Source organism: Thunnus thynnus, chromosome 16, assembly GCF_963924715.1.
Source record: "Thunnus thynnus chromosome 16, fThuThy2.1, whole genome shotgun sequence".
In the NCBI taxonomy this organism is placed as follows: Eukaryota; Metazoa; Chordata; class Actinopteri; order Scombriformes; family Scombridae; genus Thunnus; species Thunnus thynnus.
Window position 1 is genome coordinate 5587211 of NC_089532.1, and position 14450 is coordinate 5601660.

A 14450-nucleotide genomic window follows, 5' to 3' on the forward strand; every position below is an offset into this window, starting at 1 on the left:
GTCCCACAGTGCAAATAAAACTGTAGAGTGGGTCAACATACTGAGTGCTCTAAGCAGAAACCTGTCATGTGAGCTGGACAGCCTGAAGAGCAGAGGACTGAAAGATAAATCCTGTACATATAACGCACATAATTATGATTATATTTCCTCTTTATTAGTGGTACCCTTTATCTATTCACCTATTTTTTTTATATATATAATATATAAAATAGAGCTTGTAGTTTTTCATCTAGTTTTCACTTATCTTGTGAAGTATCTCCACATCTTCTGGAAGTATCGGCACTAAATTTTGTACAAACATTCATTGTCCCTACAGGATGAATCCTCCTGACTTTGGTGATCCCCTGTTTTTTGTTCAATATTTTGGATTATCATCAAATGTCTGCAAAAGAAATGACATTACCATCAGCTGTAGCTGTACTTCAGTGCTGATAAGCAAAATGTTCACATGCTAAAAAAGGCTAAACTAAAATGGTGACCATGCTAAACATTGTTCCTTCTAAACATCAGGCAAGTTTGCATTGTCATTATGAACCATGTTAGCGTGCTGATGTAAGCGTTTATCTCAAAACACCACTGTGACTAAATACAGACTCGCACACCTGCTGGCATGGCTGTAGACTCAGATTTGTTTTCACACTAGACCTACAGGGTGAAACAATTTCCCTCTACAGTCTATGTCAGAATAAAAAAAACAAAACTCCTGAGCAGTAAGTTATCAGTTAGGAGAGCATAGTCCTTTCTGTAAATATACACTAGTAAACTAGAATGTAACATCAGCTACCTATTCTAAAAAACACGATATACAGCCATTATGAATATATGCTTGCAGAAATGATGTGATTTAACTGATTTGTAGTCTAGTATTGTACAGGACTGTGCTGCTGCTGTGTATGTGGTGTCCTTTTGTCCTTGTGCCAGATGCCAGGATGTGGTGTACAACTCATTAGGATGCCAACGCGTCTCTGCACCAGCGTTAAGATTTTTCACTTGGTGATTTTAAAGCCTGACGACCCTGTTTTGATAAGCCACGGGACTCCTAAGGTAGCTGTGTCTGCAGCAGTGTAGGAATAAGGGTAATACAGCATAGCAAGTAATGGTGCACAAACAGCGACAGCTATTGCCTCAATGAGTCATCAATCAGTGAGGGAATCCTGCTCCCACCTTTTGACTGGGAACAACCTTCATTAGCAGCCAAGTGTGTGTGTCTACTGTATATGTGCGTGCATGTATTTTAACTACACCTCAGTGTCTGCATGTGTAGGCATCTATCTTGTCTTTCTGTCGATGTGTAGGCGTCTATTTTGTCTTTCTGTTTTATGTGTGTGTCTGTAAGCCTGTGTGCCTGTCAGTTTTTTTTTTTTTTTACATGTGCATGTGTGTGCATGTGCATGTGTGTATGCGTGCACGCAATGGGGGAGGTCTGTTTTTTTTTTTTTTTTTCCCCGTCAGCATCGTCTTTGTTGTTGTTGTTGTTGTTTATGCTGTACGCTGGCACAGGAAGAGAGCGGCACAGTGATAATCATAATAACACTCGGGAATAAAGGAGGGAAGAGAGATGAAGGAAACAGGAGGAGGAGGAGATGAGGAAGATGATGAAGAGGAGGAGAAGGGGGTAGAGAAGGAGGATGAGGGGAGCAGCTGGTTTTGTTACTCTGGTGCCCACACACATCACTGCAGGAGCTATCAGAATGTAGCCTCCCGCAATTCCCTCTGTATGGGTGGGGGTGTGTATGTGTGTGTGTGTGTGTGTGTGTGTGTGTGTGTAACAGCGTTCAGTACCAAGCTGTAAGTATTGCCAAGGGGATGAGGGCATATTTCAGGTCACAAACTAGCTACAGATTTAATTTGGAGAAGAACAACTTGATTATGTTCTCTCAGGCAAAAACGTCTCAGGGAAATGTAACTGGGATGACACACAGGTGAACACACATATCAGCGCAGGGATGTAATTACACACGCAATTCAACATCCAGCGCTGTGTGCATGTTTGGTAGACCTTTTATCCACGTATACTTTCACACCGGCGGTTTAGTATGAATCTGAGAGCAGTTTACTTAAAAACTGTGGTAATATGGACTCTATTTCTGAACCTGGGTGCGGACCAAAACTTCACTGGTACAGGAAGAAAATTCTCCTGCTCGTGTCACGATATCATCATTAGTGACACTTGGCAAGAAAATTAAAGCTTGAAATGTTTCGCTGACAAATGAGCAGAGAATAAAATTCAAGGCTGACTTGATAACATTTTTTTCCTTTTAGGGTTGTGAAAGAGAAGTGCTTGTTTTTCACCTCATTAAAGGTGCATAAGGGTGGTTGTGCTCTCTGTGGTTGTGTTGTATAATTTGTTGTGTTCTTGTAATTCGTATGAAAGAAAACTAGCAGGGTGAGTGGGAGGGCAAACAACTCAACTGTGGTCCAGGCTCAAACAAACAAATCCATTATTACCGGAATTTTTATAAGAGTAAAATGTCATTTTCTTTGATAGTTGATATTTCATTTTATTTGAAATTACAGTTATTTTCATTATTGATTAATCTGTTGAATCTCGATTAATCAATTAGTCTTTTGGTCAATAAAATGTCACCGTTCCAAAGCCCAAGGTGACGTCCTCAAATGTCTTCTTTTGTCCTGAACAGTCCATAACCCAAAGATATTTAGTTTACAATCATAGAAGACTTTTTTTTTTTTTTTTAAATTGAGAACCTGCAGTCAAAGAATTTGGAATTTATTTCTTGAAAAATGACTCAGAACGATCGGTGATTAATTTTTAGTTGATCGGCTAATTGATTGCCAGTCTATTTGAAACATCATGAATAATTACTTCATAAGATGCTCCAACCTTTAAAGAAAATACTAAACTGTGAATTTCATGATTTAAAGCTGGGGTGCAGGACTTTTGTCTCCCCCTTCTGGCAGTGAGAGTAATTACAAAAACACTGTCGACGTGCTTATGTCATAGGCTCAGCCGTAGCCTACTGCGTTGCTACTGTTACAACTATAAAACGGTGGTGCAGTGTTTCCCTTATAATTGTACAGGTCTGGCGGGCTGCCAGGCCAACGAAGACCCCCACCAGGCCAAAAAAAGATTTTTTTGATGCCAAAAATAACGCCAAATATCCATTCATTCAGAAATCAATAGCATTTGAGCGAGAGAGCGAGCAGCAGAAAAGTGACAGTGAATGCGAGTGGAGCAGAGGTAGATTAGCAGTAAGTTGTCAATCTGGTAGTAAATGTAGAGTACAGGCTACAGTGTGTCAGTTAATAAATGCTGCAGCTTCTCAAGACAAAGTAAGTCACGTATATTGTTTCCCCAACTGCTGGAAAAGTGAAGGGGGAAGCTCCAAAGTTAGCAACAATGGGTTAGCCGAACCTGATGATGCTAAAAAGAGAACAGAGAAATGTGTGGCCACTGAGTCTCCTGAGTTTTGCTCAGTGCATCCAGAAAACAGTTTAATCCCCCCCCCCCCAACAGTTTTGTATTTTATGTTTTTGGAAGTTCGGTGACAGCGTTCCTGCTGACAGATGTGCTCTTTGACCTTCTATTGTCCTGAAGTCGGCTGGTTCAGTGCAGCAACACACACACACACTCAGAAAACAGGAAGCATGCTCAGACTGAAGCTCACTTTCACAAACAATTTGGTCAAAGACAGAATCATTATTGGCAACTTCCTATCATCCTGTTTTTGTTGCTGCTGAACACAAATGAACTTTACTGATAGCTTTAACCTAACTTTAATTGTAGTCTTGACCTGGCTGCCTCAAAGAGAAACAATGCTTTCTAATGTCTTTTGATTATCATTCAGCCTGATTAATCTATTGGCAATCCTTTACAAACCAGAACCAGCACACATACCATACTGACTGGCAAGTAGAACGCAGCATAAAAGTATATTCAGTACAAATCTTTCAGCCTCTCAAGCTGTTACAGTCACTTAATTAACATCCTTCCTTCTTAAAACGTTTTTTATCTCACAGCTTTTTCTTAACTGATGGAATCTGTTATTGTTTTTAATTATTTTATCTTGTTTCATCTCTTATGTTTTGGATATTATTTACTTCTTATTCTTTGTTTTTACTGTAACTTGTTAAGTAATGTTTAAGGTTAAGGTATTATTATTATTATTACATAACCTAACCAAACATGAGTCCATTCTTTTGTCCCCTTTATTTACTGTAAACATGTCATTTTTGTAATGTTAAACATAAATTATCCACCACAAATCCACAAGAAAACAGAGAAGGGAAAAAAAGGTATTATTTAACTCTGTCTGTCCTACAAACACATTTCAGTCATCACTCCAACACCTACCCGCTGCAGACTACCACTCACTCCAACAGTCCCAGCACAGTTGCTTTACTAGCACCAGAGTGGTTATATCTCATCATGAACTACATGTGTGTTTTGTTTGGCAGCCAAATAATGGATGCCAAGGTTGCCTAGAGTTTGACAGAATCAATCCTCGCATGTGTCCAATAACAGCCATGTGCCCCTGCAAAGTGCAACACTTGCTCGCTCAAAGGCATGTGACTGTTGTCTATTGACTTTCCCTGTCTAATTCTTGGCAGAGCCTCTCAGATTTGAACCAGCAACCCTCTGGTCACAAACACACCTCCTCAACCTCGAGGCTACGACTGCCCCAATAAATATTCCTCATAATGTCCAAATAAAAATGTGATAAGGATGATCTTTATCATTGCCCGAGGGGAGATAAAGTCAGCAGCAGAGAAAAAGGTAATAAATGACAAATAAAATCTGACATTACAGGATGAATGTCTCTTTGATGCAAATGCAAGGTTTCTCCATAATTGATAAAGTAGAATTTACAGATTGTTGGCCAGTGAATGATATAAAGCCTACAGATTTACAGACGTGATCAATAATTCTCAGGCTTGTGCAGACAAAATGCACAGTAACCGTATGTGTTGATAACTACGGACAGAATAATATATGGCTACCAGTTATATAACATAATTCTATTTATGCAAATGAAGACTAAATCATCCCAGTGACAAGGGATTTCTGAGCAAAAGATCTTGAATAACATAAGACCACTCAACAGGACAAATTATGTTGTCCATTGACACAGAGACACATACACACTGCCCTCTGCTGGAAACTACGGATGCTAAAAACAGGAACACTACTGTAGGTTTATCTTTTCTATTCTGTTTGTTCTGTGGTTCCATTTTTAGAAAAATGCCTTCATCAGAGTAGTAAGATTTTGTTCTACATCTTTTCATCTTTTCAAATATTAAGTATCGTGTACAGCATAAAGAAACACAGACAGGTGATTTCAATCTCAATGGAGCTTTGACTAATCTTGGATCGGTCAGATACAAAAATTTGCAGAGCATAGAAGTGGCATTAAATTGAAGATAGTGGCCATGTCCTTTGACATCCAGCTTCCCTTACATATTTTCCCCCTGCAGTGTGGCACGCTGGTCTGATGGCCTCTACACACACATGCACACCCTCTACAGGAAATGTTTGTTGTCTTTACATTTCCAAAAGCCCTTATGGGGAAGCAATGCTGACACAGACACTTTTAACTTTCAAGTGAGTGAGTGAAATGGTCAAATCAGCAACGTGGATCATCGTGCCCCCTCTCCCCTCACTGTAAATCACAATCTCTTACAAGAGCACCTGGATAAAATACTAATTTAACATTCATGATGGTGGTGTCTGCTTCTGTCTGCCGAGTTTATGTGTTTGAATTCACATTTAATTAATTTAACATTAATCAGTTGGCTGATTAATCAGGCCAGTATCTGGCATTTTGAGATAATCGGCAGGTCAGAACCTTGTATATGGCTGGAATGTGAGGGCTTTTAATTTGAAACGGACACAGAAGCGGCGACTTTCGGCCAACCAATGGTGTACCTTCATTCAGTCACATGGCAATTGGCTGACCAATGGCGCACCTTCATCAGTCGGTCAGTTGGCGTTTATAGGGCTGGCCCTCCTGACACATCTGCAGGCAGCCTTGTCAGTGTGGCTGCTGTGGAACGACATTGTTGACCCCTTGCGCCAAGTTCGCCACTCCACGGGCAGATGTTGTGTTAAATAAATGTTCATTGGGATGAAAAATAAAGAAATGCTGCTGGGTGCTACTGTGTGCACTAACATTGTTTATTTATCTATGTAATTTTACAAATTTTCAAGATGTTGCTATCTGATGATAAATGCGGTTGTTAAGTGCTCTAAAACTTTATTTTTCATATTTCATTTTCATTCATCATTTATCGGTGTTTTTCTTTTTTTCTAGTCAAACAGTGCACTACTTGAGTCATGACAATATTAATTTGAACAAAAACTGTGGAACAGCCTTGTGGACAGCAGCAATTGTTGGGTTGGTTCATATTTCACTTTATCCATAATAAAATGTCAAAATTATTGTAGATTAATAGTCATGGTAAATCCAATAATACTGTATGTGGTACTTACTTTATCTGATGTGTGCTTAAATAATTAATTTTGAAATCACTACCCATCTCTTTTGTGAAAAATTATAATTTCCTGATGTTCGTCATTCAGAATCCAGTCTACAGAAGTGTTTCATTTTATCAGCCAAGACTAAAGGCTGCTACTTTGTGCTATTAATATTTCTGCATGAGTGCATGTCACTATTATCAAAATAGATTAAGCCATCTCATTTTGAAAAGAAGCCTCTCTCTTTGCTTGTGCAGACCTGCTTTTGAGAGAAAAAAAAAAGGTCTCTCTGCTGAATGCTTTAAAATTCTGTGCACCTACAGAACACATTAAACCACTGCAATAAACTGCGAAGGGCACCTTGTTGTATTGTGCTCCAAGCAGGAAGACAGCAAAGACACAGTTAGTGGACAAACACAGGGTGGGATTTCCTCTCCTCCTGACTGACTCCTGCCTTACATTGTCCGTTTTCAGATGCTGGCCAAGTGCAGCTTGCCAAGGAGAATAACAAAATGCGTCTGTCATGAAACCGCACACAAACAAACACGCACACACAGACATATTCAAACAAAATGCATGCAGTCCCGCTCACGCACACACTCTGGATATGGTCCCAAATGATTTAGCACTGCACCGGTATCATTAACTTATGTTTCCCTCGTGATTATTTATACATTCATTCTTACTATTTTTACACTTATGACTCACTCAAGTCTGTGGAAAAAAACATTCCAAAAAAAAAAAAGGTGGAATGTATGTGTCAGGAAAAACGTCTGACAATGCTGCCTTACAGTAAGCACCAATAAATATTAAAAATAAATCCAAGTTCCTGCAATATTCTCCCAAATTATTGTTACAGGACCCCATAGGAAGGATAGAGATTTGCTGATCAATAGACTAGGTTTAAAAGGGCTAAATTAGATTAAAAAAATAAGTTTCTTAAGTGTCTAAGTTGCATATTATAGTTGTTTCAAAACATTTAATTGACTAAATCTCGATGTAAAGCTTGACAGTAGGTCCTAGCTTCTGTCAGGTTGCTAAATAAAGCTCAGATTTAACCTACGCTAGATGTTGGCCTGCAAATATCCAAATCAAGAGCAAAATAAGTCAATCTTACAATATGAAATGCATTTTCAGAAAGGATCCACATATTTCAACCCTGAGTCTCACGACAGTTTAATCAGTGTGTGTAAACTGGGATGTAAAATTTTCAACTTTTCCTTTAAGAATCAATGGACGTCTGCATTTGTGGAACAAGAGGTAGAGATAATTTAAATTACATTTTTGTACAGAGGTTTGCACAAAAATATTTTTCTATCAACAAACTCACTGTTCATTAAGCGGCTGATTTTCTTTTATCCTGGTGACATCATAAATTTAAGGGTAATTTCTCCTGTTGCAATAGACTGGTGCCTGATTTTCTTTATGAAAAAGTTGACAATCCCTTTTAAGGCCAAGGTGACCTGAGTTGTCACCTCATGATACTTGCTCTTCAGATCATTTATGTCTATGTCCTATGTACTGCAGCACATCAACCAAGACAAATACTTGTACTGAATTAGACACACTTGGATGAAGAGAACAATAGGTTTGTATGATACTGCCAAATAATTTCATAATAATTTAACTGAACATGCAGTTATAATACAGAGAAAATGGCAGTACAGTATACAGACAAATGTGTCAAAACAAACATGCATGAAGTGATATTCCTACATTATCAAATGACTGCAATGTGAAAATTCAGCTGTGAACCCAGTGAAAATTAACACCTAATTCCACAGCTTTGTGCAGCTGTTAGCCTGTTTTAGCTCACTGTTACACACAGACTTTATGGTTAAGTCACACCACTCTTGATAATCCTCCAATATAAAACAATAGTTTGTAGTTTCCAGAAAGAAAGCTCAGACGAAATGAGTGTATGCTACCTGGCCGGTATGAAAGAGGAGCATCTTGCAAACCAAAGGCCAATTCATGCTTTCCGCGTCTGCATGGCTGCGAGGGTGCACGCTGGTGTGCGTGACATAAATAAAGAGCCAGATATTGTTCTCAGGAGTCGGTGGATACCAGCAGACTGAATACTGGATTTAACACAAGACTCCAATAGGATACCGTTGCTCTTTTTCTGCTGGATTTCTAGGTGGGCACACATTATCCATGACAAATTAATAATCTAATATTATATCTGTGTTTCTGTGAATTTGTTTTAATCCCTTGAGGTCAAAAATGACTTAATGTAGCTTTACGACAAGTTTGTTTTGGCTTAAATTAATTATTAAAACAATATTAATATGAAAACAACATAGTTTTAGGTGTCTAGGTTTCATATAAATTCTGTTTGTTTGGTTATCTTTTGTTCGTCTGACTCTGCAGTAATTTATAAGCCAGAAATTGGATAGCCATTATGCTAATAAAATAACAGGTTACAAATAATGCAAAAAGTATGAGTGAAGTAAATCCTATTGTATTTTAGTCTGATGTTAGCGGTTGCTGTAGCTAGAAGAAAGTGATTCATTTCATTAAGGTGATTCATTGTTTAGGTCCTTTATCAAGTATAAATGCCAAATATTTGTTCATAACAGCTTTAAATGTGAGCTGATGCTGGCTCTTCTTTGTTTTCATTTCATTGTAAACTGATTACATTTTCATTTCTGGACTCAGACAGCAAAACAATTCATTGACATGACTTAGAGCTTTGATAACTTGTAATGAGGATTTATCATTATTTTGGACAATTTATAGACTGAAGTAGATTAATGAGCTGAGAAATAATAAAGATGAAACAAGAATGAAAAAGTACCCAGATGTTTTACATTTTACGTAAGTCCTTATACTGTACCATGTTTTTCTATTAAGCCAATACCAGTTTAACACAAACAAACGGTTGTACTTATTCAACTTGGCAAGTAAAGTGCTTCAAAAAGGTGACTGAAGGAGCTGGAAGTGAAGTAACTGTCCACAGTCGCTGTATCGGAGCTGATTGATTAATGGCTTTACCAGTAGCTACTTGATTTCACTGCAGTCCTGCCAGACAGCAGTTAATGAATGACACTTAACAAACAATTAACACTGTGAACCAAATTCCCATGCGTCCATGAACACACCACTGACACTGCTGTTTAAGGCTGACAGAGGAGGCAGAGAAGGGGAGGTCCTGGGGCCTGTTTCACAAATGATTTGTCACTCACAAATAAGTAAATTTGCAATTCCTAGAGTCCTCTCGCATGCACATGCAAGTATGGTGCTTCTTCTGATTAGTGTTGAAATGAACATGACCCGAGATGATCTCAAGTTGCAAGTCGCTGCTCGCAAATTGCAAATTTGGTGAAACATGTCCCTGGTAGACAGTACAGCAAAACACTGTAGATGTACTCTGAACATTTTTACATAATATTTGCTCCAAAAAATACAAACAAAAAACAAACAAATTATTAAAATCTGAATATATTGGAAGACCTAGGGTTAGCTACTGACTAATATCCAATTGTAATTTCTGGATAGAAAAATACTTTTGGACAGATACATTATTTTATTTTTAAAGTAGATTTTGTGAATCTTTATTATCTTAGTTTGGAATAGAAGGTCGTCTTTAACTCAGTGGATTGTGCAGACTGCTCATATTGGCTTAAAAAGTTCAACTAACTATGTATCATTAAAAATAATGGTAAAGGCTGACTGATTTATTGTGTAATTGATCAAAATTACTAGTACCTTACCTCTAATGTTGGCAGATTCCAAACAACTGTGTAGTGTAAATAAATGTATTCGATTGTGTATAAAGTCCTACCCTTTATACAGAGGACGCTATAACTTTAATAATATCTCTCGCTCTGTTAGGTCTCTGCAGGCATTGTTGCAAGTTAATGAACTTCTTTATGGCGATACTGGATTTGCAGGATTATTGCATCAATGTGATGAAGTACCTTTATTTTTCATTGACAAACTCACTGAATTAGCCATAAATTGATGATTCCCATTTGGTTATTTTATCCATAATAGTTTCTCAAAATTCCAGAGAAAAATCCTATCAAAGAGGTTTTTCTTCTATAGTTGAAACACTGACTATTTGCCCTTTTTTCACATATTCAGAAGTCAGAGTATCTGCACACAAGTCAGGTCTTTGTACCAGAAGAACTGATAAAAAAATGGAAAATACAAGTATTGATATACAGTATACACTGTAATAATTGTTAGATTTTAAAATACTGTACAGTTGTGCATCCTGTACAGAATATCAGCTGTCACTGAATTCAATTTAAAAATATAAATCAACCATAAAACACCTATATAGTCTGACCCTACATGGTTTTTCTTAACGTGTAAAGTACAGTACTAACAGGGTGTATTCCCCGAGTAGGTCAACATGGCGTTAACAGCGTCAGAGATAGAGGCTTGACTCTCACTGGAACAAAACAACATGTATGCACTCTCAAGTCCACGAGGAGCTCAGGATGAAAGTGCCAGCCAAATGGCACATAAAAAAAAAAAGAGCTAATCCTAGTTCAGACAGGCAGTTACACAATACACACTGAATGATGTGAGGGAAAAAAGTGCTTGTTGGAGAAAATTCAAGGTCACAGGTAAACAGAATTCTTTTAAACAAGGCTGTGAACTTTGCAAGTATTCAGCACTATAAAGCTTAAGACTCAGTTCTACAAAAGACCAATTAAAATTACAAGATAAGGCAAAGGAAGGTTCAAGAGGTTAATACTTTGTCTTTCTATGAACTGTTTCTATACAAGCATGATGTACGAAATGAGTAGAAAAAGACAAAAAAGACTTAAGTATGAAGGAAAAGTCTTCTCCTGTGATCTCCCCCCCCAAATCCTGTTTCTGATCATTTACATTTTTACATTTCTTCACTTTCATGCTTATTAGATTACTACTACACTGTACATCTATTACATCATAAATGTTGCATCAGCACTACATCACAAGTCACAATGTCCTTCTGCTCAGGGATATTTGGAACTGCACTAATGCTTTTGAACATATTTACACTATTTTTTCTGTAGTAGGACAACAACAACTAAGGATTATAGGATTGATTAAGAATATTTGTTCGGTCAATAAGATGTGAGTACATTGTGAAAAATCCTGATCACAGTTTCCTAGAGCCCAAAGTTACATATTTAAACTGCTTGTTTTGTCTGACCAACAGTCAATAGATCCAAGGATATTAAATTCATCATGTAAGAGAAACTTCACTTGGAAACTGATTATCAGAACAGTATATTCATTTTTTGTCAATGGACTTATCAATTTGATCTAAAGATTATCGTTTGGTACATGTACTTTTACTTTTTACTTTTCTGATTTTCTGTACCTACCTCTTTACCCGTTTCTTGTAAAAGCTGTGATCCCTGAATTGTATCTTATCTTCCATCATCTCTCTACTAAATTAACTAAACTGTCATAAATACAGTATTTTTGTTGCTGTATCTGTAGCTTTGGCCATTGCAGTGAAATCTAGGAGGTAAAGCATATTTTCCAGTTGCATGTAGCACTGCAGCAAAAATGCCAAATATTTGCTGGCTTCTCCAAATGAGGATTTTTTTGTCTTCTGTGAAGATGAACTGTATCTCTTTGGGTTTTGGACTAATGGTCGGACGAAACAAGACATGTGAATGCATCAACTAGGGCTGTGGGAAAATATAAAGGGCATTTTTCACTGTTCTCTGACATTTCATAGACAAAACGACTACTGTAATTGATTCATCACAAAAGAATCTTACCAGATTAATCTATGATGAAAATAGTTGCAGCCCTAGTTGCATGTTCTCTGTAAATACGCTGTAAGACCCAGAACAATGTTGGAAAGCATGAAGCTTTCAAGATGCCACATTTCACTGTTTGTTCAATTTAAAGCTGCTTGTTTACATGTGTGTTGGCACTGATGACACTGTTTATTCTGCTTGTATGCTCAACATTTTTCTTCTATCCATATATAATTAGTTCTGATGTATTCCTCGCATATCTGCCAAATACCATGGCATGTCTTGGGATGCAATATTTTAAGACTTATATGTGAATCCACTACAGCGTATGCAAGAAAGAGCATTTTATTTTGTATTTTGTCTCTCTAATCTAATATCTGAGACAGTGCTAGGGCTGTGACTACAGTTGTTTTCATTATCGATTAATCTGGTCATTTTCTTGATTATTTGATTAGTTGTTTGGTTGATAAAATGTCAAAATATTGTGGAAAAATATCAATCACACCCAAGGTGACGTTCTCAAATGTCTTGTTTTGTCCCGACCAACAGTCTACAACCTAAAGATATTCAGTTTACTGTCACAGAAGCCTGAAGAAACCAGAAAAGAGAAGCTGAACCCAGAGAATTTGGACATTTGGACATTTCTTCTTCAATGATGATCAAAATAATTAACAATTAAATTTCTGTCAATAGACTATTCTCATAACTGACTAATCGTTGCAAACCTACACAGTTTCCAAACGCCCAAATGCAACCTAAATTGTCTTGTTTTGCTCCGCCAAACGATTCACAACCCAAAAATATGCAGTTTACTATCACAGAGGACAAACGAAACCAGAAAAAAAACCCACATTTAAGATGCTCAAACCAAGATTTCTAGGTTTTGTTCTTGAAGATCCCCTCCAGACATGTTTTAAGATTTAAAAAAATACTCTGTTTTGATGAATAATTTGTGTCTAATATTGTTTTTCCACAAAAAAGTTCAGTTAACTAGTTAAAAAATCTGAAAATTGCATCTTCTCCTTCTCCCTTATCAAAAAAATACACAATCTATGACTGTGCAAATATATTTTAGTCTAGTTTATAGGATAGAGTTTAACTGCTGGACACAAGATGCCTCCTACTTCACTGAGAAGTATCCATTATCATTCTGGTCTGGACCACGATTGGCTCCAAACTAGCTGTGATGTCACAGATCATGCAGGTAGGTACACACCTTAAGGTCAGAGCACAGAGAAACTTTCCCCCTTCAGCAGATCAATGAGAAAACAGCCTTCTAGTGTCAAAACCTGCACATACATTATTCTGCACAGTAAAGCTATAATGTCTAAGTCAAGTAACAAGAAAGAAAAAACATATTTTTAAGTGGAGGGGGACTTTAAAAATGACTCAAAACGATTAATCGATGATCAAAACAGTTGCCAGTTAATTTTCTCTCATAGTAAACTTCTCAGCTTTGTATTGTGCAGCTGGTGTCCTATGCCCACTTTAAATACTAAATTACTGTAACAGCTGACAAATAGTAACCAGTCGAAACTACATGATGGAGGCTGTTACTCAGGGATGAAGTCTTCTTCCCACACTGTCTAATTTTCCTTTTAAGTAAATTAGCCCTCCTGTGGTGCAGTTTGTGTGTCCCATTTCATTAAGGAGTCTGTCTCTTTTCTCTCCATTTCTCTCCATCACACACACACACACACACAGGCTGCAGTTTAACAAGCTAACACTGTAAGTTAGCAACTGTCAACTCTTAGCTAACACACCTCTTGTTGTGGATGACAAGTAGCTAGTCAGTAACTTAAGAGTAGTTTGCAATGCTAAATTATTTTAGACGGAGTTGAGAAAACGGAAAAAAAAATGCATACCTGTCATGGCTGTATACCTGTGCAAGAAAAACCGTTAGCAGGCAGTTATAAAATGCATCTTACCTCCAGTAAATCGATTCACCGACAAGCCGGTCACCTCTCCATCGTCCTTAACGGTTTTCATACTGTTCCCGGTTTCCATATAACGTCGAAATATCTTCTCTCACCGGGTTTTCCGTTTTCTTTTTTTTTGGTCCGAAAGTAAAAAAAGACGTGTGTCAACTTAGTTTTTTTCAGTGGCTACATTTAAAAAAAAAAAAAAAAAAAAAAGTAACGACGGTGTCATGAAGTAATCAACGGTCATCACCAGGTGTGGATGACAGCACGCGCCCGCCGAGCGCCTGAACCAGCAGCGACCCCGCCCACCGCTGCAGGCGCGAGACAGCTCGGTTCATTTGTTGGGACTGTCACAGATGATCCGACATGACAACGACA

The 14450-nt window shown here is 37.6% G+C and overlaps 1 protein-coding gene across 3 annotated transcripts in view; it reads right to left on the reverse strand.

Annotated features, from left to right (window-relative positions):
* slc4a11 (solute carrier family 4 member 11) overlaps nucleotides 1-14450 on the reverse strand; it is a 127083-nt gene extending 112633 nt beyond the window's left edge. For 2 of the 3 annotated variants that reach the window (XM_067613401.1, XM_067613399.1), the window contains exon 1: nucleotides 14079-14450. In XM_067613401.1, coding sequence (XP_067469502.1) covers nucleotides 14079-14157 — 79 coding nt within the window. In that variant the 5' untranslated portion in view covers nucleotides 14158-14450. The remainder of the gene's footprint in view (nucleotides 1-14078) is intronic. The other variant, XM_067613405.1, reaches the window with a different exon arrangement.